Source organism: Strigops habroptila, chromosome 6 (genome assembly GCF_004027225.2).
Source record: "Strigops habroptila isolate Jane chromosome 6, bStrHab1.2.pri, whole genome shotgun sequence".
Taxonomy (NCBI): domain Eukaryota; kingdom Metazoa; phylum Chordata; class Aves; order Psittaciformes; family Psittacidae; genus Strigops; species Strigops habroptila.
The window spans coordinates 66,305,006-66,331,224 of NC_044282.2; the positions used below are offsets into that span (position 1 = coordinate 66,305,006).

Genomic DNA, 26,219 nt, shown 5'->3' on the forward strand with positions numbered 1-26,219 from the left:
CACTATATTGCTGATGGGCTCTGGGGTTGTTCAGGGGGTTTAGGGTGAAATGATCTGACTATAGCGGGGAATGGGAAGGCGCCGGCGGGCAGGGGCTGGGGCCGGCTCTGCGCTGCCTGGCCCGGGCAACCCCCGAGGTGCCACCGCGGGGGCATCCCGGCAGCCGCCGGCGGTGCTGTCCCTGAAAGGCTCCTTTTGTGTGCGGGTGCCTTCCCTCCCGCCACCGGCACCGCCGCCGGAGAAGTCGAATTGACAAAAATCCCGGCCAGTAACTCATTTCCCAGTTAATTTTATTAAAGAAATTTATAGCGGTGTTTAGAAAGTTTTAAGACAACCGTAAATTTTATTGGGAATATTTTATGAAGCCCTCCATTTAATTAATCAAAGACCCCCATAACTTCTGCAAACGCCAGGGCCGGCAGTGGGGAGGTGGGGGGGGAGCGGGGAGCCCCCCTTTTCCTTCGCGGGCCGCTCCGCCGGTCCGGGATCGCCCGCCCCGGGCTGCCGGCGGCCTTCGGGACCGAGCGGCGCTGGCTGCGGGCAGTGGGTGACCCCGGGCCTCATCCCCGGCCCGGCCCAGTTGTCTGGAGCAGGAGCGGGCCAACAGCCCCCGAAAGTCCGGGCGCTGCACTTCATCTGCTCCCCTAAATCCCCAGTAGTTCCCCTCCTTTTACTATCACTCCCCCCCTTGGGTCTGTCCTTTAATAGGTCTTTAAACAGGATTGGGGTTTGTTTTCTTTCTTTCCTTCCCCATCCCTCTTCCAAGCGTTTCATCAGACTCTGACTTTTCGGGTATCTCCGCATGTATCGCCTCCCCTCTTCCCCCCTTATCTGAAGCATTCCTGGATTATCTGTCGGCCGCCTTTCAAACGCTTTCTTCTGCGGTTTCTTGTTTGTTTGTCTCTTCTGGTTGTTCCTATTTCAGTTTTCAGATTTCAATATTAATGGTGAAAGAGCACACTTGGATGCTAATTCCACCCCCCACACATCCCCCTCCTCACCACAAATCCCTGCTAGGAAGGCGGCAGGGAAGCCAGCTAGAAAACATTTGATTGTTCCTAGGTATGACTAATTCTTTCCTTAAGCTGGGAAATTCAGCCTGATTAAAAGCCTCATTTATTATCCGATAAGCAAATGGACCCAGATTCCACCTCGCGGAGGAGGCTCCCTTGCTCTCCAGACGCCTTTTTTTTTTTTTTTGCCTCAGCTCAGTGCACCCCTTAGCAAAAGGCCCCAGGGGTCTGGGGAGGGGGGGGCAGCCGGGGCCGCGCAGCGCTCCGCAGCGAGGCCGCTGCCCGGCCCGGGCACCACCAACCCCCCTTGCTCTTGGCTTTTTGATTTTTCTCTTACCTCTAATTTGCTTTTTCCCTCCCTATCCCTTTTCAGCGGGAAGCGTCAATAGATCCCTGCAAAACAGCAAGTTTTGGCCAAAAAAATAAAAGAAATAAAGAGGCGGCAGCGGGGCGAGATGCTGCGCGGGTGCTGCCGCCGCCGCAGGAGTTTACCGAGACAGCGCGGAACTGTCCGTTTACTTTCTCCCCCTTTAATAGGTGATTAATTGCTGCTCGGATTAGGCTATTTTTTTCCCCCTTTTTTCCTTCTTTTTTCTCTTTTATGGCCGGCACCTCGCAAGCGGAGAAGCGCGCAGCGCGGTTGCTCGCAGCCAGCCCCGAGAGCAATAACTGTTTGCTAATTGTAAAACCCTTATCCAGAATGAGGTTTGGGCAAACAATTTGTACGCCTGTAATTACATTGTAAAAGTGTTTTAGGCTGGGTTGCGCGGAATTAAGCTTATAAAGGCCTGGTGGAGACGCTGGGAAAGGGGTTTATTTTTTATTTTTTAGGGGCTTTTGCTTGATTTTTTTTTTTTTTTTTTTAGGGGGGAAAGGAGAAGGGCATGGGAGAGGAGAGCAGCGCGTCTTCGGGAGCTCAGAGTCCCCGCAAGGGACCTGTGAGATGGGGACTGGGATCGAGCGCTGGTCCCCGGGTATATCAATGCAGAGATCAGCCCCACGGCAGTGGCTCGGCTCCCGCCGCGGACGCGCGGGGCGGGTGTGGGGGTAGCGGATTAAATCGGCTCTTACCTGAGAGGTCTTTATTTCCCTCGCCGGGATAAAAGGCCGGTCCTAGCGGGAAGGGGGGCGGTAGGGGGATAAGGGAGAATCAGAACGGGTTTCCCTGAAGTTTGAGACGTGGCGGCGGGAGCCGAGCCGCTGCCCGCCACCCCTGGCGCCCCGGCAGCGGAGCAGCTTTCTCTGCCTTGGGGGTTTGACCGAAGCAACCCTCCTGCCACTCCCCCCCATCCCCAGCAGCTCACTCGGGGACCGCTGCACCGGGCTACCGGGCGGCGAGGGTTATCCCTCTTCCCACCTCCCCTCCCGGCGCAGGGGATGCGATGGGGCCAGGGCAGCACTCCCCTTCAGCGCCCGGCCGGGGCTCCGTGCAGGTACGGGAAGAGAAAGAGGGAGGAAGGGACACGGCTCTCAGCTCCGGGACGGCGAGGAGGGATGGCTGTGCTTTCGGACGGGAGCGGACCGCGGCTACGCGGACAGAGGGCGCCGGGGGGGACGCTCCCCGCGTAAGGCAGCGCGGCCGCGGAGCCGGTGGGGACGGGCGGTGGGAGGGGGGGGGAATCGAGCCGGGGCACCCCCCCACCATCCCCGCGGCGCGCCGGTCCGAGCCCCGCTTCCCGCCCGGACCAATGGGGGCGCGGCGCGGGGCGGTGCGGCGCTGATTGGTCGGCGGCGGCGCGGCGGCGGCGGCCGGGGGCCGGGTGAGCTCACTCGGCCGGCGGCCGCGGGGGGAGCCGCCGGGGAGGGGGGGGGGGGGGAGGGAGAAGGCAGGAGGGGGAGCGAGGGGCGGGCAGCGGCGCGGCCCCGGGGCGCTGCGCGGGCGCGGAGCGGGGCGGCGGCGCCGTCAGACAAAGGGGCTGGGAGAGCCCCCACACCCACCCGTGCGGGGGGTGCACACACCGGCTGGGGCGGGGATGGAGAGGGGGGGCGCAGAGGGCAGGGCCGGGAGGGGGCGGTGTATCCACCACCACCACCACCCCCCTCCCTTGCCCGTCGGGACGGGGGCGCGTCGCTGCGCGGGCGCGGGGCGGGCGGCGCGCCCCCCTGCGCCGGTGGCGGAGTTGCTGCCGCCCAGCGCATTGTGTAAGACGCGACCTGTTATGGCCACCACTACTTCCGGGTTCCCGCAGTCTGCTCCAGCCCGGCGCTGCGCTGCGCTCGCCGCGGCGGTGGCGGCGGCGGCGGCGGCGGCGGACGCCCGGCAGCGCGCGGCCCGCGGCGGCAGCGCCGCGCCTCCCCCCTTCCCCCTTTCCCCCCCTTCCCTCCTCTCCCCGCTGCCCTTCCTCCCGCGCCCGCCCCGCACGGCACCGTACGGCACGGCACGGCGCGGCGCTCCGCCCGGCACCCGCGCCCGCGCCCAGCCCGCCTCCGCCAGCCGCGCCCGGCGGCCGCGCAGGGGCAGAGCGAGCCGGCGCCGGCGAGGAATTAGGAGCGATCCGAGGAGGAGCGAAAAAACCCCCCCCATCATCATCATCATCATCATAATAACCATAATAAAAGGAGAGCCGGCGCGTTAGCGAGCCTTTTTAATTTTTAATTTTTCCCCCTCCTCTTCCTCCTTCTCTTCCTCCCTCCTCGATTTTTAATCTTTTTTTATTTTTTATAAATTTTTCTTTTTTTATATTTTTTCCCCTTTTTTTTTTTTTTTTTTCTTTTTCCTTTTGGGTGAGCGCGCTCGAAAATTTAACATTTGAGGTGTCCTGCGCGGTGGGAGCACACGCAGCGGATCATCATCAGTCATTCACCACCTTGACAACCTCGCCTGTGATTGACAGCCGGAGTGGCAAAAAGCCATGAGACTTGGTAGTTGGGTTTGAGGGGCACTTTAAAAAAAAAAAAAAAAAGGGGGGGGGAAAAAAAAAAAAGGGAAAGAGAAAAAAAAAAAAAAACTGATTTGGGGAAAGGATATTTGCTTTCGCCCCGCTGCTGTCTTGGAAACGAGAGGGAGAGTAAGAGGGAGAGACAGGGAGAGAGGAAAGAAAGAAAGAAAAAAGAAGGAAGGAAGGAGGGAGAGTTGATTTTTTTTTTTTCTTCTTCTATTTTTTTTTTTTTTTGCCTCCTTTTTTAATGCTGAGTTACCGTATCGCTTCGCTGAGATCCAGCAAGCCGAAGATTTTACTCGATTGCTTCCATTGCTGGCGACGCTAAGGGATTTTTGCATTTTTTGGGGGGGTGAGGGGGGGGGAACTTCGCGTTTCTTTCTTTTCACACTGGCCTTAAAGAGGATATATTAGAAGTTGAAGTAGGAAGGGAGCAAGCAGGCCGATGGCGCAAAGGGTACGTATTAAAAAAAAAAATGGATTTCAAATGTGAAATAATATTGAAACGTGGCTGACAGAGACGCTGCGAGAAAAGTTTCTTCTTTTTTTTTCATTTCTTTTTTCTTTTTTCCTTCCCCCCCCCCCCCCCCCCCCCCCCGGAGCAGGGGCACAAAGCGGTGTCCTGGAGCGGGAGGATTTATCAGTTGTACTTGTAGACTTAAAACCTGTATATATTGATATTTTCTTGATTCTTTTACTCCCCACCCCGGATCTCTCAGGGAAAAGGCAAGCTTTTCTATACATTAATGACATGCAGGCATGTAAGTGAATATGTCCGAGCCTCTGTATTTGTTGGTTTTGTAGCTCTAGTCCTACCAATGTCTTTTTTAAAGTCACCAGTGCTTGAAATATTTGAATGTGTGCATGTCTCTGAGCATTTTGCTGTGTTGGTGATGATATACCGCTGCACTTTCGGAACAGAACTTCTAGCTGGGAGTAAGCACAACTTTTTTTTCTTTTTTTCTTTTTTTTTTTTTCCTCCTTTTATTCTTCCTTTCCCCCCCCCCTTTTTTTTATATTGAGTCACAAAAGGTGCAGTGCAGTGGGCAAAGAAAAAAGCTGTTTTAAAAAGGAAAGTCACTTTAATTTGAATTAGAGGTTAGCAGCATGCACTGCCCTGTGTATTGTTGTTTCTATTTTGGGTGCGATCTCCTGGTTTTTGCTTCCAACAACCTCCTAAATTGAAGTTTTGTGTAAAAAAATAAATCGGCCGGAGCCGGGTGAGCGGGGATTTGGGGAAGGGGAAAAGCCCTGCAAAGAAGTTTTCTTGCCTCATTTGCCTGCCGCCCCTCGGAGTGCTGGTTGGGAAAGAAAGTTCCTCTGCTGACAACTTGCCTTTTACTCTCTCGGTCCAAGCAAGTGTCAGGGATCTTTAAAAGTGTTTATTCACACCTTCGCTTTTAATAGATGAAAAGTGGCCGTTTCCCCCGCTGCCTGGGAACCGCGTTCGCTTTCGCTCCTTAATCTTTAACAAAGAAAACTCTTTTTAAAAAAAAAAAAAAAAAAAAAAGAGGCATTCCCAAAATCCCGAGAGCCCGGGCAAACGTTTCCAGCCTTTCGGCTTTAAAAGTGCCTTCGTGTGGAATTGCTGAAAAACCTCAAAATACCCATTTTTTTTTTTTTTTTAATTATTTTAATTTTTCCCCCCCTTTTTTTTTTTTTACCGCTGCTGAACTTTTCGCATCCTCGCCGGGTTAGGTACCTGACTTCTTATCAGCGGGAAAAGTTTAGCGGAGGGAAGCTCGGGCTCCGTGAGCCGTTTCCATTCACGAGGAGGGCTTGGGAAGTTTGGGGATGGGGATTCCCCCCCCCACACCCACCCTTTTTTAAAAGTCATTTATTATTTATTATGATTATTTCTTCTCCGCCCCAGGCTCGGAAGAGCTGGGGCCGTGCTGGGCTGCGCTGCTCCGGCCCCGGTGCTCCCCGGGGCGGCGTTTCCCTCCCCGGGGCTGGCGGCTGCACCGGGAGCGGGGCGGTGGAGCGGGGGGGAAGGAAGAACCGGCGGCGCGAAGCCCGGGCGCACCCCGGGGGGAAGCGGCTTCTCTCGGTGGGGGGAGGAGGACGGGGACACGGGGGCCGGTTCTGCTGCAGGGGGTGCTGCCCGCCCCCCCCTGATGCCTGTCCGCTCTCTGTGCCCCGCAGTACGACGAGCTGCCCCACTACGGCGGCATGGAGGGGGTGGGCATCCCCACCACCATGTACGGGGACCCCCACGGCGCCCGCCCCATGCAGCCCGTCCACCACCTCAACCACGGGCCGCCGCTCCACTCGCACCAGTACCCGCACGCCGCGCACGCCAACGCCATGCCCCCCGCCATGGGCGCCTCCGTTAACGACGCCCTCAAGAGAGATAAAGATGCCATCTACGGGTAGGTGCCGCGCAGGGCTCCGCGCAACCTGCGCGGGATGGGCCAGGGAGAACGCGGACGGGGGGTGCTGGCCGGGCTGCCCCCGAGCAGGATGGGGATGATAGGGATGAAGGGCGGGAGGGTGAGGGGAGCGCTGCGCGGAAAAGGGACATAGTCTTTACTAGTAGTACTATTTAAAAGACGGGCAGAGAGGGCTGGGGTGCCCCTGGCATGGGTAGCCGCAGAGGGGATCCCTAAAATAGGAGCCGGATCTCACTGGATGGGCAGTAGGCTTCACCACGGGGAGGAGGAAGAGGAGGGAGAGGAGGAAAATAGTATTCCCAGGGCACAACCTGCACTGGGTGGTAAATCTGTGCACGGAGTTTGGGAGCAGGGAGAGTTTGGAGCACTTCACCCAACTTTCTGCTTTGTTCATCTCTCCTTGCACTACGAAGGAGAAAACTCAAGAGATGCTTCTCTAAACTTTTACCTTTTTAATTTTTCTTTTAATTTTTCTCTTTTTAAAACTTTCTTTTTTTCACCCGGCAGCATTGAATACTTCTCAATGCGGCAACTTGCAAAGCGGTTTCTAGGCCGTTGCGATGGGAGCTGATGGGTTACACTGGGCGGCAGATGCCTTTAAAATGAATCTGCCCGTCTTGAGTTTGCAGGGAAGTTTAAGAGCCTTTTAAAATCGCTCCCAAAACAGTGAGCAGAAAGGGGAGGGGAAAAAAAATCACATCCTTCAGTTTCTTCATCAGTTTATATCAGAGATCTGTAGGGTTGGTTAAAACGGTACCTCCCAAAAAACAAGTATGAAGCCCAGGGACAAAAACCTGAGCTCCCTGTTATAAATATACATATATACGTCTGTGTGTGCGCCCACGCTTATTTATTTATTTAAATTATTAAACGGCCGAGGGAACCAGATGCACACGCAGCCTTTCTCCCGGGAAGGCTTTTAAAGCTGGGAGAGCCCAAAAGCACCTGGTTCCCCACGGGCAGGCAGCGGGGCAGCAGGCAGAGGAGCAGGCAGCGGGCAGGCAGCCTGGCTTGGCCAGCACCTGCCGGTGGGTCGGCTTGTGTGGAGCTAGGTGTTAGTGGGGTGGGTGCATGAGTACAGGGGCTTTTTTATTTTCTGATTTGGATGAGGGTTGTTTCTGTTTCTGGTTTTCTGGGTCTTTTCCCTCCCTTCTCTCCCAGCAAGTCCTCCAGCAGGAAAATGGGAATTAAAAGCGTGAAAGGCAGAAGTGTATGTCCAGAGGTTTAAATTTATTATTATGTTATTTTTTTCCCCCTAAAGACAAGGAAAGTTAATTCAAAATGGCTGCTGGAACCGGCTTGGGTTTTATTCTTGGCTTGTCCTAAGGTTGTATTAACAATATCTGCGGCCAGAGAAACGCGGACAGGCTGGGGAGCTGCGGGGCTCCCAGCCGGGTGGCTGCGGGAAGGGGCTGGGAGGCGGCGGCGGGGGGGACCGGAGCCCCCTCGGTGGGTGCCCCCCTCCCCACGCACGCTGCTGCGGGACTAACTATTGTTGTCTTTGGTTTTATTTTTTTCTTTCGTTATGATCTTTTTTTTTTTTTGTCCCCCCCTCTGTGTGTGTGACTATTGTATTTTCTTTCAGACACCCCCTGTTCCCTCTTTTAGCACTGATTTTTGAGAAATGTGAATTAGCTACATGCACACCCAGGGAGCCCGGGGTAGCGGGAGGCGATGTTTGCTCCTCTGAGTCTTTCAATGAAGACATAGCAGTGTTCGCCAAACAGGTCAGCAAAAACGGGTTGAAACAGTGTTAAGAGGGGAAAAAAAAAAAAGAATCGTAACGAGAAAAACAAGTCTGTGTTGAGATAAAGATGCGCGTTTCCCCCTCCCCCCTCTCTTACTGCAAGAGGCAGAAAGAAAACAACCCAACCAAACCAAAAAATACCGGGAAATCACGGCATTTACCCCTTCCCTAACGAAACGAGCCGGTGGGAGCGGGCAGTGCCCGGCTGGGAGCTCCGCTGCGCGGCTCCTGCAGGGCCGGGGCTCGGCGGGGGAAGCTCCGGAGGTCCTTTTTCGGTGTATTTGATTCACTTGCTCAAGTGTTTGGCTGATGTACTAAAAACCCAGCAGTCAGGGCTTTGCACGGAAGGTTACATAATGGACCCGACAGTGTAATGAAGCAAGAAATAATAACGTCTGCTTTCTCTGCTTCCATGTTTCAAATCTTTTTTATTATTATTTCCCCCCCCTTTTCCTCCCCTTTCTTATATTTAGATCCGAGCAGAGAAACCCCTCTTTTCCTCTAATCCTGAACTGGATAACTTGGTAAGAGTTAACACTACTTCTTCCTCTCCCCACCCCCACCCCACCACCCTCCCTTCCCTTCCCATTTATTTTTTATTTTTTTTTTAAACTTCTGTGTCATCTGGAGAGGTGGTTTTGGTGGTGCTAAATTGACAATTTCTCACGTGGATCTTTATTTTTCCTTTAATTATGATGATGATGGTGATTTTTATAATTACAAGTAAATATGGTGTGGTAATTGTGTGGAAGTAAAAAAATCCCATAAGGATCTAGATAAAGAAAGACCCATCCGAAGGGGAGCTTGCGGGCTTGATGGCAAGCTCGCCTGCCCAAGAGGAGCGTGGATTTGTCCACGCTGTAGCCAGCCCCTTCATGCACCTTTTAAGCAGCTCGATGGGAAACGTAGAGGATGGCTGTGACTGGAGATGCACCGTTGGCTAACTCACCAAAAATGAGGTCTTTTCTCTCTTTCTTTTTTTCCCTTAAGGATAAACAAATACTGTGCCTCTGCTGTAGGAGCCTTGCTCCCGCTTTCTCAAAGCGAGGAGCCAGCAATGGTGTTTAGAGGATGTTGGGGTTTTTTTTAAAGAAATGTTTATGATCCGTATAATTTAGTTGCTTCATTGCAATAGGGTTTTTTTTTTTTCTCTTTTTTAAGTTAACTCTAGATCGCTTCTCGTTAAACAGTGCACAAAGCCACCGCTATTAAGTTTTAGTGTTATTGCCATAAATCAAAACAACTTTTTATTTACTACTAGAGAAAAGTCAAGCTACAAAGTGCGGCAGGGGCGGTTGTGGGAAATGTCCCCAAATCCAGGAATGAGATAAATACTCGTGTTGTTTGTATCTTTGCAGATGATTCAAGCCATACAAGTATTAAGGTTTCATCTGTTGGAATTAGAGAAGGTAATTTTTGTCTTTCTCTCTCTCTCTTTCTTCCTCCTCCGTTTCAGTACTGCTGAAGTTCAGGCTTCTGGTAAATTTGCATAAATGTCTTTCTTTCTGGTAATTAGTGTCAAGACCAATCTTGGCGTCCATTTCTCTTCGCAGTTTAATTACAATTTCAGCCTCTAAAACCGGGCTCTCGAACGCCCAGGCCTTGTGTTCATTGTAATACTTTACTGGCTTTGTATAAATAGTTGCAGGTCTGTGGTGCTGCAGATGAGACTCAGAATGGTTGGTTCAGCCAAGCCCCTGAAATTGTGATTTAAAAAAATAATAAAATGATTTTATTTATTTGGTGGTCGTAGGGAAGAGGCTTTGGTTGCAGTCACTTGGAATGGAGAATTTATGATTTTTTTTTTTTTTTTTAAGAGCCATCTGCAGGTCAGGCTCAGGGCGCGGATTGTCCTGTAACATTTTGCAGAGACAAAGCAGAGTTGATAGTTGTGTTGTCTCTTGTTCCTGGGAATATTGTACACCTCCGAGCAGAAGAAAGAGATTGCAGCCTGAACGCAGAGGGTTTTTTTCCGGGTTATTTTAGAAATCTTAGGAGGGAGAATGCTAATTTCTAAGAAGGCGGTGTCATCCGAGCTCACATTAAATTGGGAGTGTGCTCTGGTTTCATGAGGATTTTTTACGTGTCATTGATAGCTGGCCTAGAAGAGAATTCCCTTTCTCCTAAAAATAAACATTTTGAGAGGTTTTTAAATAGTTGAAAAGTTTCTCGGGAGCCTCAGCCACTTTATCTAGCCATAACTGGCAGGTTGTTCTCCCTCTACCCGAAATGTCTTCAAATCTGCCCATTAATAGAGGTGGCTCAGGTACGATTCTATCGGAGCGGCTGGGGTTTTCAGGCCATGGATGCCTGTAATGTATTTCAGCCCAGTGCATCGGGATTTTTTCTTTATTCTTTTTTTTTTAATCCTTTTTTCTGTCCTCGTACCCCTTTGGAAAGGGTTTATGATGAAATAACTGGATGAAATTAAATAGTTTACCTTAAATGTCACCCATGCAGGTCACCTCTCTAATGGCCACAGCTCCGGGAGCAGATGAATTTAACACGGGTGTTGAATATGTTGTAGCCTGTGAATCATCTTGTCACTGTCAATTTTCTGGGATATCTCTATTTTGCGAGAAAAGAAAGTTATTCCTAATTCTGGATGCGTCTAGAGGTCTCAGGGGGATAATTGCAGTGTGTTTCCCCTATTTAGGACTTTTGATGTCACAGGGGTGAAGGGGGGAGACTGGTTGCACTTGTCAATTTTACTTATGTATTCCTGATTATATTTTCTTCCTTTTTTCCTTTTTTTTTCCTTTTTCCTCCTTTCCCTCCTCCCCTCCCCTCCCCCCCCCTTTTTTTTTAACCTTTGTCATAATGTAGGTACACGAATTATGTGACAATTTCTGCCACCGGTATATTAGCTGTTTGAAAGGAAAAATGCCTATCGATTTGGTCATAGACGATAGAGAGGGCGGATCAAAATCGGACAGTGAAGACATAACAAGATCAGCAAATCTAACAGATCAGGTATGATCTCGCCAACGCCGCACACACTGAAATTTGTATGCAGATCGCTCGCTGGGTCACTACGCCTCCTTTTATTATTTGCATATGATTAAGTCCCTTTTAGATAAATTTCCATCGAAATGAAAATTTTTGAATAATGTGGCTATTATTGCTTCATTAAGGCTTGCTCCCGGATTCGACCTGGTGAGATGAGCTTGTAAAAGCATCGCCTGCAAACTCGACCTGTTTCTTGTCGCTTTTAATTTTTGTCTTTATTTTATTTACCCTTTACAATAATGGAAGTGGTATCCGTGAATCGCTGGCTTCTTGGTGGCTTAGCAGAGGAAGGGCTGGAGCCGTTGCCCAAAATAAGAATAAAATCCGAGATAGGTGGTCCGGGGAGGACAGAGAGGGTTTGAAATCTAGCAAATACTGGCTATTTTCTTCCCGTCTCTACGGTTCATTAGTCCGTCTTGTCAGTTTTCCTTGGCCGAACGCTTTTAGACTTCAGTGAACATTGCTTTGTGCACGCCTGCCTGCTGCAAACGCACCCATTTTATTTTACTTAGTAGAAAAAAACCCCTAAAAAACCAACAAAACCCGCAGAAAATCAAACGGGACCCAGGTTTTAGATTCTTTTCCTTGATCATTCAAGTTTTCACACCCTCTCTTTTTAAAAAATAAAGTATTTTAACCCCAAAACTAAGCCAGGAAAGCCTTGTGTGGCTGTGACGGTGTCCAGGTTTTGCCTGGGATGGTTCAAACCTTTAATGCCGGCTGTAGCTGATGTGGGAAATGGGAATGGCTCGCGAACCTCTGGCTGTCCCCTCTCCTCTTCTCCTGTGTCTGTCCCCTCGCTGGGCTTAGGCTGGGATTCTTGCCTTTTAACGGCAGCGTTTGGGGCTAATTCAGGAGGCGCCCAGAGCTAAATTAAGCTGCTGCATGATGGAAGTGGCCGAGATTTGGCTTTTTTTTTCCCTCGAGTTGAGTGAAACTACAGTGTTTTCCCGGTCGGTTTGCTTTCTCTCAACCGAGGGGGAGCAACGCTTTGACTGCAAGAGAGGGGACCCTGAACATGCACTAAAAAAAAAGAGAAATCCCCGAGTAAAACCCCCTCAAGTTATTTCTTCTTGATGATCAGTTTCGTAAATAGAGTCTTAGGAGCGATCAGCTCCCGACTCTGGAGGTTTCCTTTTGTTCAAGCGAGGCGCAGCCAAGCAGACAGGGTTTCCTCAGCCGTTATCGCCAGCACTGTCAGCCAGAAGTTATTTTCTGAGATTACCGACAGAAAGGTGCGTTGCCTTTGCAGCGTGGGCACTATCTGAAATATTTTCTGCTATCTGCCAAAGGCTATCGGGCTGCTGGTAGTGTCGTGACAGGGGGAGGCAGGCTTGGAGGAAAGGCATGAACTTTTACAAAGCGGGTTATGTGCGCATGGGTGGGAGGTTTTGGTGTTTTCTCCCCCTCCATTTTGCTACGGAGGGCGGCGCGGCAGGGAGGTGCCAGGCAGGCCGGGGCCGCGGGAGATGCTTCCTGGGCCGCGGAAGATGCTCGGGAGATCGGCATCCCCGCGCAGCGCCTTAGAGCGAGGGGAGCCCTGCAGCGGGGTCTAGCTGAGGGACGCTCGGCTCGCTGCTGTTGAATAAAAATTGTAATCCAACAAGTCTAACTAGAAAATGGGTTTCTAAAAGCTCTGGAGTGCTGGGTACATAAAGCTATTTGAGCAAATTAAAAGAATCGCTCAGGGGCACGAATGAAATCAACACTTTAATTGCCTCCAAAATGAAGATTTATACCCCATTTTCCCAACGAATCATTATTTTATTAAAGTGAAAGCTAAAGAAATGAAGCTATAGTTTTGGGGTTATCGGGGCGGGGGATTGTGTGTTGTGTCGTCGTTCTCCCCTCCTGTCCCCCCCTTTTCTCCAGGAGCGCGGAGGTTGCGCGCCGGGCGCCGGCCCCTTTCCCGCTGCGCGGGTCCGGCTGCTCACCGCCGCGGGGCTCAGCCCCGGCACCGCTCGCTTGTAAGGGTGCTGCGCCAGCCGCGGGGGCCGGCGGCCTCCCCGGGGGCCCCGGCTCCTCGCCGGGCAGGAGGATGCGCAGCCCCGCTGCCGCTACTCGTCCGCATCTGTGGAGCTGCGGGGGGAGCGGGACTTTGCATTCCCCCGTCGGAGGGAAAAGGCGCAAAAATGCGCATCTCTCCTTCCGCTCCCCCCACCCTCCTGATCGGTGAGGCAGCGCAGGGAGGGCGGACTGCGCAAGGTGGGCCGCGAAGGTTGCGCGGGAATGAAGGGGAGTTCTATCGGGGGATGCGCGGCCGCCCGCGCCCCCGGTAAAATCCGGTGCCAAGCCTGTCCCCGGCGAGGCCGGCAGTATCTGGGCCCTAATGGTTAAATAATAAGGTGTTGAGTGCTTGTCGGTGGGGCGGCTAATGAGGATGTCGCTCCGCGGTGCGCGTTTATGGAAGCGCGGGTGCGCAGGGCCGGGTGGCGGGAGAGGGGTAGGACGAGCTGCCCCTCTGCAGCTCCTGAGAGTGGGGAAGGAGTAAGTATGTAAAAGCTTTTATTATGGGTTTAATTGCATTTTCTTGTATTGTGGCAGTAAAGGTTACAGTTAACAGTTTGGGGGGGGGGTGGGGTGGGGTGTTATTTATTGGTTTCCCCTTATTTATCCTTTCCTTATAGGCCCCTCAATGCCAGTGCCTTTAAGTCCCCCGGTTAATGGAAAGCAATGACACTAATGCTAGATTTTGCAAAGTAAAGCCCCATAACACTAACCATTGTTCCATGATTTAACTAGCTCAGTGGCAATAGGTCACTAAAATAGCATCCTTCTCCCACGGGCACGACCCCGCGGCCTGCCAGGGTGGGACCTGCAGAGTTGTTGTTTACCATTACGGCTCCAGAAGTACAAGGAGGAGTTTGGGGAGGGGGGTTTGCTGGGGATAATTGAACTCGAGATCAAGCAGGCCCCGGGACTTTTAAAAGCCCCTAGCTGAAGGATTGCACCCATCTTCAAAAGTTTCAAAATAAACCTTTTTTAATCGTTAGCTTTGCAGACATTTGCATGTTTAATTTTCAAATGTTTGGCGGAGCCTGGAAAGATTTAAAACACAGCTGTTGGGTGATGCGACTGGGAAAACTGCATCCCATAAAAAGAACCCCAAAGACTGTCAGATCTATCTAGTCAGATAGCAGGCGTTGAGTTTCTTAGGTAACCCTAAACTATTACCATGGGGCTGTTTTATTGAAGCCACATCACACTGGCACCCAGGTGCTCTAGTCCCAACTGTAAGAATTCCTCTATGAGAGCGTGTCTACAGAAAGCCTTTAGAAAGCCCTTTGAGGAAAACACAGTATAAAGTAGCCACCACATCCAAATAAAGTACATTAGTAGCATAAGATAGATTTTATAGGGACAAAACAGTATTTTCTTACAGTAAATAAGCTCGTTGAGCAAATCCAAGGTATTATTACTTGACAAAAATTGTAATTTAATAATGCACAAGCCAATTACATGTGCAAAAACTTTTAAAGGCAAACCGGCAAAGAGCCAAATTCCTATAGGGACTAGGAGGGAAATGATCAAAAAATGAACATGAAATAAGACTTCCTGTAAGAAGGTCCATAATTCAACATTATTTGACTCCACTGTCAGGGAAATTGTTGAAGGATAGTAAACTGATACTAGAGTCTCAGTTATTTTTGTTACAGTCTTAAATGTTTGCAACTGTGGCGTTTTAGATGGCCCTTCTTGGGTGATAGTATATCATATATATATGTATATAATAAAGCAACACTTCTATTTATGTTGCAATAGATATTTTTTTTATGCACACAGTTGCAGAGTTTCTCTGAACAAAATGCAGACAGACATCAGCTTTTTTTTTTATTGGAAAAAAATTACTTAAAATGTATTCTTTATGAAGAAAGAATCATAAACTGGAATGCAATCTGTAGCATATCTGAAGGTGGAGGAGTTGTTTAGGGAATCGACCTGCTATGTCTGGGCTAACTTTCCCAAATACTTCAAATATATTAGCTATAACTTGCAGCCAATACAAAGATAATGCTTTGGGGGGAAAAATTACTGAGAAATACTATTTTACGTAGGGGCTTCTTTGCATGGTAAAACCATGTATGGTTTTAAGGGGGGGAGCTAAGAATATTGATGCCTTCAGTATATGTACTCCCATATTGGAGGAACAGGGATCAAAATAATAGATGCAGTGCAGAGGGTGTAAGGTAGAATTTATTTCTGCATAATAAAAGAGTTACAGCAAAGTAGGGCTCTGAGGAGGACCAGTAAAAACATTTAAAAGACTCAAAATTTCATTTTCTTCCTCTGACTTCATGCCACCTTGAGCCTATCCAGTTTTGGTTTGTTTTCGGGTGATTTTTTTTCTTGTGATATTTAGGGGCTGTTACCATGCCTGAGTTTGGCAGACTATTTAATGTAAAGATAGGACACTTTAATTTATATTCTGGACCCATTCACTATGGCTGAAATTGTATATAAAATTTTTTTTGCTCTCCATTTCTTTAAGCAAGTAAATAGATTGTTAAGTAGATATGTGATTGGGTAGATTTGCTGTAATTTATGATTTCTATTCAAGAATCTTTGCTGGTTTTGTTTTGGGTTTTGTTTTTATTTAAATCATTCAACAGCCCGAATGCTGCCGTCCTTACAGCTGGGTGTAATATTTGCTGCCTTCCTTAAGCTGCCTGCTCAGGCCTAACTTCCATGTAAAGATTCTCAAGCGGAAGTTACGTTTTGTTGTAAAGGATAGTTTAATTCCCTAATATTTTGCATCTGTTTCAATATCAAACCTAGGAGAGCTGAGTTTAAACCCCAGGTAACCCTGGAACTCGTCCTAAACATTTGTGAGCGTATCCCAAAGCGTTCCCGTAAGCGGGAACTCGCAGCGTCTTTGCGTTAGGGACCATGGATTGTTATTTTGGGATAACTTGGAGCTTTGCAAGGAAGTTGTGGAAAAAATGAGGTTTACCTTCAGCTTAACCTCTATGGCTGAGGGTTTGAGTCTTCTCTGGCCGCTCGTCCACAGGTAGATATAAAGGTGATGGCTTCTGCACGTGGAAGGGTTACTGCAGCCCGGAGTGGGCAATATTAGCAGTTAAAGAAAGACAGATTATATTGTGCTCAATCAAAATAAGTAAGCATAGGTCATGCTGATAAATATCGCTTTAAAAAGTGGTGAAAATCCAGCACAGCTTCTTTAAATTAGGGAATCTTTGTTTTGTTTTGCATTTCTGCGTTTGGGGTTTTTTGGTCATGTGAGCATGCAGTTAGGAGCTATCTTGTGTAATCTAAACAAATTTAAGAAAATAAAGAGGAGGGTTGTTTCTGGTTGTGAAGAATTTTGAAGGTTTCTGGAATTGTTTGCTTGTGGGGGTTGTATGGAAGAAGGAGAGACTGGGGTGCGCTGCCGTGTCACCTCGTGTCCTCGGCATGTTACCTTCCTCTCCTGATGCTCTGTTGCTCCAAGCAGGCTTTGACTCGCATGGCAAATTTGGAAATTACTGTTTATGTTTGGGGTTTTTTTCCTGCAATCACAGCAATATTTGGAGAGGGTAGCTCTACCAGAGTGCACATTTTGTGTTTTGCCTTGTTTGAGTATTTCTGTCCCTGATTAATGGCCCCGTGTCTAACTCACAGCTAATATTCTGTAACATGACAGAAAGACAACTTGCCAGCAGTTGGTTCAGCTCTTCTTTGCGTGCTTAGTGTGGTTGCCTTTTCCCTCATACTACCTTGAAAAGGGAAAAAAGAGAAATGTAACCTCAGAGCACAGGTGAGAGCAGAATCCCTGCAGGCCAGTGTCCTCCAGACTCCTGGGGATCCCTGGAAAGCTTCAGCCCCTCTGTGGTGATGGTGGGGGTCTGGTCTCTGTTAGTGAAGGGGGTGCTGGCACGGAGGATCCCCGTCACCTCTGCTTGCTCTGCGAGTTGCCTTGTTGGTTGTTGCCATTGTGGCTTCATGTATTTATTTTTGGGTGTATGTATCTAAGAGGTAAAGAGCGACGTGGAGATTTCAGGCTTACGTGGGTTGTTGTACATAAGAAGGCGATAGCACAGGCAGTGAGTGGTTTCTGGGCGTTATTGGATTTTGGAAAAGGGGGTTTGAGATTCATCGTAGACATCTGAGCAAATGTTGACAATTTAAACGCTGGCAAGGTGAATTAAAAAAAAACACCTCTGAGTTTGTCCTGAAAGCAAAGAGCCTGTTTACAATTAGGAAAAATAAAAAAATCAAAAATTTAAAGTTATAATACAGAGACTGACATTTCCTTGCTAACTTGTGGGCCATGAGGAAGGTAGGATGGAAAGAAACGGATTTATGCCCAAATTTGGCCATTCTTTTGCCAGTGTCGGGACAGGCTGTTGAAAGTCATGGTGGCTTCTTGTTTTGCAAGTGGCTTCTTCTTTTACAAATGTCTTCAAATTCAGGCCAGGTGCTTCATTGAATAAATGGGGTTTTTTCCCCCCATCGGGAGGTTATACGTTAATCATCGATGAGTTTTGGGGATGAATAAAGGGATAACTGTGAAAGGCAATGGCCCATAACACGTGGGGAGTGAGATAGGCTGATCTAATGGTTCCTGCCTGGCCTCAAAAACTCGATGAATCTCTGGGTTTGTCCACGCAAGGACACTCAGGAGAGGTAAGACAAATTGATTGGGTGTAAAATTAAAGTGCATTAGTTAAAGTGCATTGCACTATTGTGTGGATGCTCTCATTCAGAAGTAAAGTGGCCTTAGTTCACTTTAGCCTAATCCCCTTTGGAGTAGGCCACTTTTCTTTTGAATGAGAACATCCACATTAACTTTTAGTTAATTCGTCTTTCCTGAACGTCCTGGCGGCCTCGTGCCCGCCGCTCTGGAGAGGTCCGGCCAGCCGGGCGCTGGCTCCCTGCGAGCTTTAGGTAAGCTTTTCATTAGGCATATTCACCTCCGCAGCAGCACTTAACCGCTGGCGGTCGTCATCGCCCAACCAGGGCTTCTCACCCTCTTCTCGCTCCCACAGCTCAAGAGTGATATTGTTTTTAACTCTGCCTGGGGAAGAAAATTGGGAAGCTTTATGGTGCCAGGGATTTGGGGATGGATTCGGCTGAGGTGGCTCAGAGAAGGCTCAGCCAGGCTGTGAGGCTGCCTGCACCGTCTGAGGAGGCTGTGGTTTGGGCATCGCATTTCCCAGGTGAATATGGCATTAGGCTTCCCCTGGTATCCATCCTCCTCTCAGTAACCTGAGCGTTTTGTTTTGCGATGGTGGTTTGCTGTCCTGACGTGCTCCCTGCATGGATAGTTTCTTCCATGTCCACTGATAAGCCAGTTTTTAAAGACAGTGAGGAAATCTGGATTAACTTTTTTCAGCTGGTATTTCCGACCATAAAGCCAAGATTGAAAACTAACTTGTAGGAGAACTAATTTACCTGGTGAAAATAATCATGGTAAGATACATTTGGAAGCTGTTTTATATTCTTGCATGATGTTCGCTGAGCTAGAGTTTTTGTTAGAGGTATTTTTGGGTGTCTTCTAGACCTTATAAGTAACCTATTTATTTACTTTTCACTGGAAAAGCCGTGTGTGCAAATGCTGCGCTGTGTCGCACGCTTGCCGTTGCCCCTTCCATTCATAGTAAAATTTACAAGGCTTCTTGCATTAGTGAGCAGTTTGCTATTGGAGCCTTTCCTAGAAATACAGAATTCTATTTCACCAAAGTATTGTCTTTCCTCTTCAATCAGAGCCGAGGTGAGCTATTTTCTCAAGGACTCTCCAGGCATCTATATGATATTCCCACTTGGGCAGATCATCTCCAAAACTGCATTACTTACTCCTCCGTTCTGAAGGGCCATTGCAGTAAATTAAAATTCTCATATTAGCATCAGTGGGATTTGAATTTGGCCATCTAATTTTGTTTGCAGCTTTGGCTTTTTTCTTTTTTATTTTTTTTATTATAAAGCAAATATATATCCAGACACTCTTTGCTGAAATAAACCGTCCAACAATAAGAGGGGTAATTCTTCATTTACTTAAAAGAACTGCCTGTTTTAACTTCAGAAATACATGACCAAGAGTAAAGCTACAGCTGATGCCATCACAGGCAGTGTACTGTATTCAAACAGCTGTACAAAATGAAAAGCTGCGGTATTAATCCTGCCATTCACCGTTTATTTAAGTTTTCCAAGCTTCTCTCATATGGGCATGGCATCAATACCTAATTATGCCTCCATTAGAGTTACTGGGCCCTTAATACAGAAAATTATTGTATTTAAAATTTGGATAGCTGCATCAATGTAATCTAAGATTCTTGCAGCTGGCACACGTTCAGGGAAGGCAAACTTTACTTTGTAATTTTCTTTTCATTCATTTGGTCTTAAGGTTTTGATCCGGTTTTGTTGTGATCGAGAAGGTCAGATCATCGCTGGTGTTTTTAATGCTGGCTTTAAATAGCTCCATTTAGGGCTGTGTAGCTCTAGGGAGGGGAGGAGAGGAGCAGATTAAAAACTCTGCGGCTTTGTCTGTCCTGTTTGCCAGGGTGCAGGGCTACGGCTGTCTGTGCAAATAGAAATGGTAGAAGTGAATGTCTGAAGCCCGGCGCGCAAGGAGTTTGGTCTCGTCAGCACAAGCTGTGGTTTATCTGTGGACGTGAAAGCCCTGAACCCTCTCTTGGGTGTCCATATGCTACCATTTCTGTTGGGTTGGGGTGTGCAGAGGATTCAGGTGGGATATCACCTGCTTGCTAATGCAGCAACCCAAGGTGCAGCACTTACGTGCACAGTGACTGCTTGCTGAGACCCGGCTCCATTCAGTAAGCTAAGTATTAACCATGGCCAGTCCCTTGCTAGAAACCCTCCTGGGAGGGCACAAATGCTGGAGACTCAGTAGGTGGCACTTTGGTTTTAGGCTTGAGCCAGTGCAGAGGATCCCTCTGCTCCATGGAGTGCAGGCACAGGGATGTGTTGTGCCATGGTGGCCATGGTGCCCAAGCTCCTCCAGTCGCCCCTGTGCCACAGAGGTACCTTGTGTAGGTTGAGTTGGCCAGATTTTTTATGAGGGGAGTGTCTGTGTGGCTTGCAGTTTGTAAACCTTCTCTTGCATACTGTTGGGCAGTGTTATGGGGGAGTACCTCTGCTGCATCCTGGACACGGTTGTGTTTCAGTGGTGGGTACAGCTGTGTCACCACAAGGTTGTTTGAAGTCACAACTTGGTGCTCTCCTTTGCTTGTGTTCACACAGACTTTTTGGGCAGTGCTTGACATGAACAGTGGCTCAGTGGCTGAGTGACGCCACTGGGCATCACTGCAGCAGGAGAGTGACGGTGGCGGGGAGAGAAGCCTTTCAAGCACACGGGTGCACTGGCAGCAGGCAGCTTCCCTGTGCTGCCTACTCTTTGCGGGGATGCTCAGGAAGAGGTGCCTGGTGTTTGCATGGTTGCTCAGGAAGAGATACCCAGGGCTCGCTGCCCACACACAGTGCTTTAGCCATTCATTCTCTCCTTTGCCCCTGTCTGCCCAGAGGATTTTGCACTGTGTTACCCCAGGAGGCTCCTGGCCCTCCTCCCTAAAACTGTTGCGCAAACCAGTTTTACTAGCGTGGCTTCCACCTACTAGGGGAGCGTCGTCGTGCTTTGCTCATGTCCCTGAGGCCTGTGGCAGTGCTTCGTGTCATGGCTTTGTAAAGCGAGCATGGTATGTACAAATGCCTCTTCCTACGTTTATATAACCCCTGTGAGGGATCTCTTTTTTTTATTACTATTCCTTAAAGCCAAAGTGATGGTATGCATGTGACTAGTATGTGCAGGGAGGATTCATTTTGTCCTTAAATGCAAGTCAAGCTGGGGTTTTGTCTGCAGTAACAAGTGAGAGATCCTTTGGGTGAGAACTGATACAGTGATGCTGGAGGGGCAGTGTTGGGGAATGCCACTCTGATGATGGCAGGAGACAGAAGGGGAGATGTGGATGCTCTTCCCAGGTCTGCCGCTGAGATTTTGGGGTGATGTGATTAGTTGCTCAGGAGCTAGGATTTTTTACTTCTTCTCCTCCAGTATCATCAGGTAGGGTTGATACCTTAATTTATATGTCATACAGTGATAGCAGAGTATAAGAGATTGACAAAAATAAAAAGTGATATGTTGAAGTAATGAATTATTTCACTCTGTGGATAGTTTAAATAGCATAAGGAAAGCAAAACATTTATTTGCTGAGGAAGGACTATGCTGAATCGAAAGGCTGAAGGTTGTTTTTCGTGGCTTTTTGTGTTGATTTTGCCCTCTTCTGCAGTCTTCTGAGTAATTACCACTTTAAAAATGTATTTAAAGGAGGGAGGAGATAAACTTTAGCACTGTATGGAATAAGTGGCAGTGTCAGCAGTAACTTCTGCTGAAGGAAGGAGCAGAGCTCTGGAGTTGACTGGAAGCATTTGTGGGGTGGTGGCTGATCTGTCTGTCCCAAGGTCTGCCCATACCAAGGCACGGGTCCATGTGGGGCCATGCCATGAGCTCTACGCTGCTACAAGCCTCACTGGGCACTCCAAGACCTCCCTGGGAGGTCCAGCGAGGCCACACAGACCTCGCAGCCCAACTTTTTCGGGTGACACTGGCAGCCAGCCGTGCTTCCAAGCATCCCTCAATGAGCGGGTGGAGGCGTTGGGGAGCCACGGCCACCTCAGCCTGGTGAACCACCCCTGGAGCTCGCTGTCCTCTGGCTTCCACAGCCCAGGCTCGGTGTGTTTTGTGGCCGCTGGCTCGCTGGCATGTGGCTCACAGAGCCAGGCCACTCGACCGCATCTGCCTCGCTGCAGATTGGGCTTGTTGTGAAAGGGTAGAAAGTAGAGGAGCTGATCTGTGGAAGGGTTTGGCCATGAGCGTTGGAAAATGTGAATCACAGGGATTCCAGTTTTAAGCCTTCTGGAGATAACGGGCAGCACGTACCAGAGTGCGTGACTTGCAGAGAGCCTTAAAAAACAAGGCGGCGCCCTCAAGATTAAGCAAACGTTTTATAATCAGGAACATATTTTATACCCAGTGCGGCCTGTGCAGGTATCATATCCATTCAGATGAAAAGGTGTAGCTGGAGCTTAGCTAATTATACTGCAATTTAATTTTGGTGTTGAACAACACTGCGAGGCGAGCGGGCTCTTGAATCCTGCTAACAATGTGCCGTAGTCAAAATATGCTGACTCCGAATGGCGTCTGTTGTCAGTTAGCTAAAAAGACCATTTGATAGTTGTGACATACACTGGGTGTTTTTGCTTGTGATGGAGCTGAAATGAAGCATGGCTGTGGCAGAATGATGGCTGTGTTTGTGCCTTCCCTCACCGAGAAGCCCTGGTTGGGCTGATGGGGTGCTGGAAGTTGGAGGCAGCATCTAAGTGCATGTAAAAAATTTTGAAGCAGATGCCCCAATGGGTTAATTTTGTCTTCCCAAAAGATGCCACCCTCAAAATCTGTAAGGGGGACACTTAGAAATGTGGGTTTTGCTGTAAATAAAGACTTGCTATTTGACTGAGCTCAGATATTCAGGATGAAGTGCAGATCTCTCTGAAACACTGACTGCTGCCAAGGCTGCCTGCTGGGCCCCTGGTAGAGGAGAAGGGAGAGAAGTGGGAGAAGTTGGCTCTCTCTCACCCCAAATCTGCCTGAGCAGATCAGGTTCAGGACCTCATCCAGCCATCTGACAGCTTCTGCTGTCTCAGTCGGACCTGGCTGTCTGGCAGATCCCCTTCTAAATGACTTTTAACACGTAAACACAATAAAAGGAAAGGACGGCAGACGCTCATTTTCTGGCTAAGTGGTGAGGCGTTTTTCCTGTTTACACCTTTGGAGGAATCATTACATGAAATATTGAACAGGAAACTCTTATTTGTCTCTGAAGGCCTTTTTCCTGGTCTAGAAAGATGCGGAAAATGCTCCTATTAAATTCAGTAGGAGCCAAGGAGGATTAATACACCTCAAGGCCTTGCACACCAGCCTTCAGGAGGTAGCGGTGTCATTTGGGGCTGACTTTGTGCATGTTTCTGCACGATATTAGACTTTAAAAAAAATGTACGTGGAACAGTGATTTTATCTACCCTGACCGCGAAGCTCTGTTTCCTTGTGTCGAGAAAGGGACGGGGATTAATGCTATCTAGCGATACAGCTCTTATCGAAGGGAGGAGACAGGTTTACAATGCAGGGTCGCTCTAAATAGAAAGTACTAGCCAATGTTTGTTGTGTGGGAGACAAAAACCCTGCATCACCATCAGCTGGCTCAGTTAACCTGGCTGGGCAAGCAGTGTTTACTGTTCAGCTGAGATAAAAATTGAGGAATGGAGTAAGGTCAATCAAATGTAAGCCATGCTGTGATTGAGACCGTTGCTGCTCAGGCTTCGTGGGTGTCCATCAGACCTACCATGTGCAGCACTTACCAATGCAAGAAGCAAAACCTGAGGAGTAACTGGGCAAAAGAAGTTGGCTTTTGTTGTCAGAGGTGTTTTGGGGTGGTTCCAGAGTCCTGTCTCTCACAGAGGGTCTTTGGTGATGGTTCCCCAACCTCAACAGGTTTGATTTCAGCATGGGCAGATGGTGGTGGGACTGTGCTTCTAGTAAAACGCAGCCCAAGCAGTCTCTGCATAGCGGTGAACACGCACACCCCTGTGTGCAGGCAGACGCACTCAAGTGGGGTTTCTTTCTGAAAGTGTTTCCTCTGCAGAACTGACGGGGCTTTGGTGCCTCCTGGAAGAGAACAACTGTGGTTTTTCCCCTTCCTTTTTGTCTATATGTCCCACCCAGTCTGACGATCTCCATTTTATTCTCCTTTATTTTTTTTGTGGTTTATGCTGCTTGCTGCTTCTAATTATTCTTTTTCCTTTGGAAAGCGCTATCACCCTGTCCTTTTGCACTCATGTTTTCTTTTCCATTCAGCCTGTTTAGCACTCTCAGGCCCTTTCCTCTCCGTTCTCTGCCATACCGTCTTCTCCTCCATGCTCTGAGGGTACAAAGGGAATCGGAAAGATCTGCTGTGTTAGAGATAACTACGTGGGTATACAGTTGTGCTGCACGAACATGTTAGCTCCTTCTCTGAACCTGGCTAGGTTCAGCAATGAATCGCAATAGCAGGGTAATGGAGAGCTCTAGCATTTTTTGGTGGATGTTGGTTTGATGGTCTTTGCACTGTGCAATGTTAGTTGTGCCTCTGGACTCTTCAGCTGAAATCCTGGCCTTAGGAAAGTAAGTGGTAGAAGTCCTGTTCATTTTCACTTTTCCATCCTCTGTGGTATTTGCATTGATACCCGCTCTCATTTCCTTTTATCTGTTTGTCTCAGAAACTGCCCTATGTTGCATGCATAAAGACAGCTTAAGTATTATTTTTCCTATGCGACTGCAAAGAGTCAAAGAGTTTTACCCTCATTTGAAATAAGGGGAAACTAAAGATAGAAAGCTTATGACTTTTCTGGGGCTAGAAAGGGAATCCATGTCAGAGATGAGACTTCCACGCAGAATTTCTTCTGCTTTTGGGTTCAACAGGCCCTGCTGCCTCTAACACTGCAAAGGTTTCCATCTGTGCGCAAGTCACCCTTGCTGTGCTGCTTAGTTGCAGGTGGAGTTATTGCCTGCCTGTCATTTCATCGACCTTTTTTCTGTAGACTTTGAGCACCTCTTTCCCATTCGAACCTGATATTTGTGCCTTTGGTGATGTTCTATGAAAAATAATTCACTTCTGAATCAATGTTGCATGAAGCAGATCATGAAAGAGTTATTGGCACTAAAAAGCAACTATTTTGCAGCATTTTGAGGTTCGTGCACGTACCATTGATTCCGACCCCCTTGGTTTTGGTTGTATGCACATGATGTCCCCCCTTGGCTTTGGCAGGCTGGGAGGTGGGATTGCTGGCTGCTGGCTCGCAGTCTCAGTTAGCCCTACAAGATGTTCAGATGGCAAAGCCATGAGTGGATCGTATCAGAAAATCAAGGTAGTCGTGACTCTGGATTTCATGGTCCCCAAAAGTCTGCACTTGATAGAGATTGTAATAAACAATGTTCGTTTGTAGAATCTAGAAAGTACATGACATTATATTTTTAACATTATCAAAGTATATTTTTGGTCCTGCTTACCAATTTGTATTTTTCAAGGTTTTCTTCCTAATTAGGAAAGAATTAAAAAACTTTCTTTTATGCTGCGTGAGAAACAGACTACCTGTGGATTATTCCTAGCCATGCCCTCCAGAAGTAAAGTGGGACAGGACTTATGGATTGCAAAGAACAGGTCTGTGTCTCATGTAGCTCTAGCTTCAGCATCGGTACTATGGATTATATACTTAAGGTATTGAGCAGCTGTATTGAATGTTTTGCCCAAGCGAGGTTGGAGGCATCAGTATAACCAACAACCAGAAGGATAAACTCTGCAAAAAGTGAGTCCTTGCTAAATAGGTGGGTTAAGTTTGTAGGAGATGGATGCAATGACTTTATGAAGCACCCCCCTTTTCGCTTCGAGTTCTTGCCTGTAGTGAGCACAAGTATTTCCTAACATGGTGGGTCACTATCCTCGAGAGGCTTGGGGGAAGGTTTTTAAAAGGGAGGAGTCGAGAAAAATCTGAAGAACATTTCAAACATAACGCATTACTTTTTTTCCTAATGAATAAGTATTTAATTTAGGAAAAGAAAATAAGATAAAACTTCAGAAGGAAAACAATAATCCCAAATTATGTTGACAAATTGCTGGCAGCAGTTTAGTTCCTCCAGGGCGAGGGGATGAATGATTATACCTGCAGCCAATTCTCTCATAGCCTGGAGGAGCGGAGGTTCGTCCAACAGGTAGAGGAATTAGCCGTTCCCTGTCTCCAGTTGTTACACAAACACAAATGAGCCCACAAGAGGGCTGTGCTCACAAAACTTTTGAGAAGATATATATCAAAAGATGCTGGGTACAATTTTTATCACCTGTAATAGAAAGCGATTTCTTTTATTTATGTACTTACGGTCAAGCCTTTCGTTCCTTGGCCAGGACCTCTTTTCTTTCCCTTTCCACATGCTTGGTGCTCAAAAAAAAATCCATTTTATTCTTTAATATGAGCAGAAAACAATGGTTTCCCCCACTGTGTATTAGTGTTAACTTGACTCAAAGCCCAGCTGTTGTTGGATTGCAGTAATAAGCGTATGTAATGTTATTTATATTGACTCTCCACTTTAGCCATTAACCATATAATTTTGTCTGTAGCTTTTTTGTTTACTAAGGCTTGA

At 48.2% G+C, this 26,219-nt stretch overlaps 1 protein-coding gene and 1 long non-coding RNA gene across 3 annotated transcripts in view; one reads left to right on the forward strand and one right to left on the reverse strand.

The window, feature by feature from the left end:
- Positions 1-344: 344 nt before the first annotated feature.
- On the reverse strand, positions 345-2,358 carry LOC115609278. Its single transcript, XR_003991797.1, has 3 exons — positions 2,085-2,358; positions 1,351-1,406; positions 345-916 (listed from the first exon to the last, which is right to left on the reverse strand). It is a non-coding gene; the product is annotated as an uncharacterized LOC115609278 (long non-coding RNA).
- Positions 2,359-3,153: 795 nt separating this feature from the next.
- Positions 3,154-26,219, forward strand: part of MEIS1 (Meis homeobox 1) — a 108,187-nt gene continuing 85,121 nt past the window's right edge. The window contains exons 1-6 of one of the 2 annotated variants that reach the window (XM_030489249.1): positions 3,154-4,349; positions 6,038-6,264; positions 7,871-8,012; positions 8,506-8,556; positions 9,391-9,441; positions 10,859-11,005. In XM_030489249.1, coding sequence (XP_030345109.1) covers positions 4,338-4,349; positions 6,038-6,264; positions 7,871-8,012; positions 8,506-8,556; positions 9,391-9,441; positions 10,859-11,005 — 630 coding nt within the window. In that variant the 5' untranslated portion in view covers positions 3,154-4,337. The remainder of the gene's footprint in view (positions 4,350-6,037; positions 6,265-7,870; positions 8,013-8,505; positions 8,557-9,390; positions 9,442-10,858; positions 11,006-26,219) is intronic. The other variant, XM_030489248.1, reaches the window with a different exon arrangement.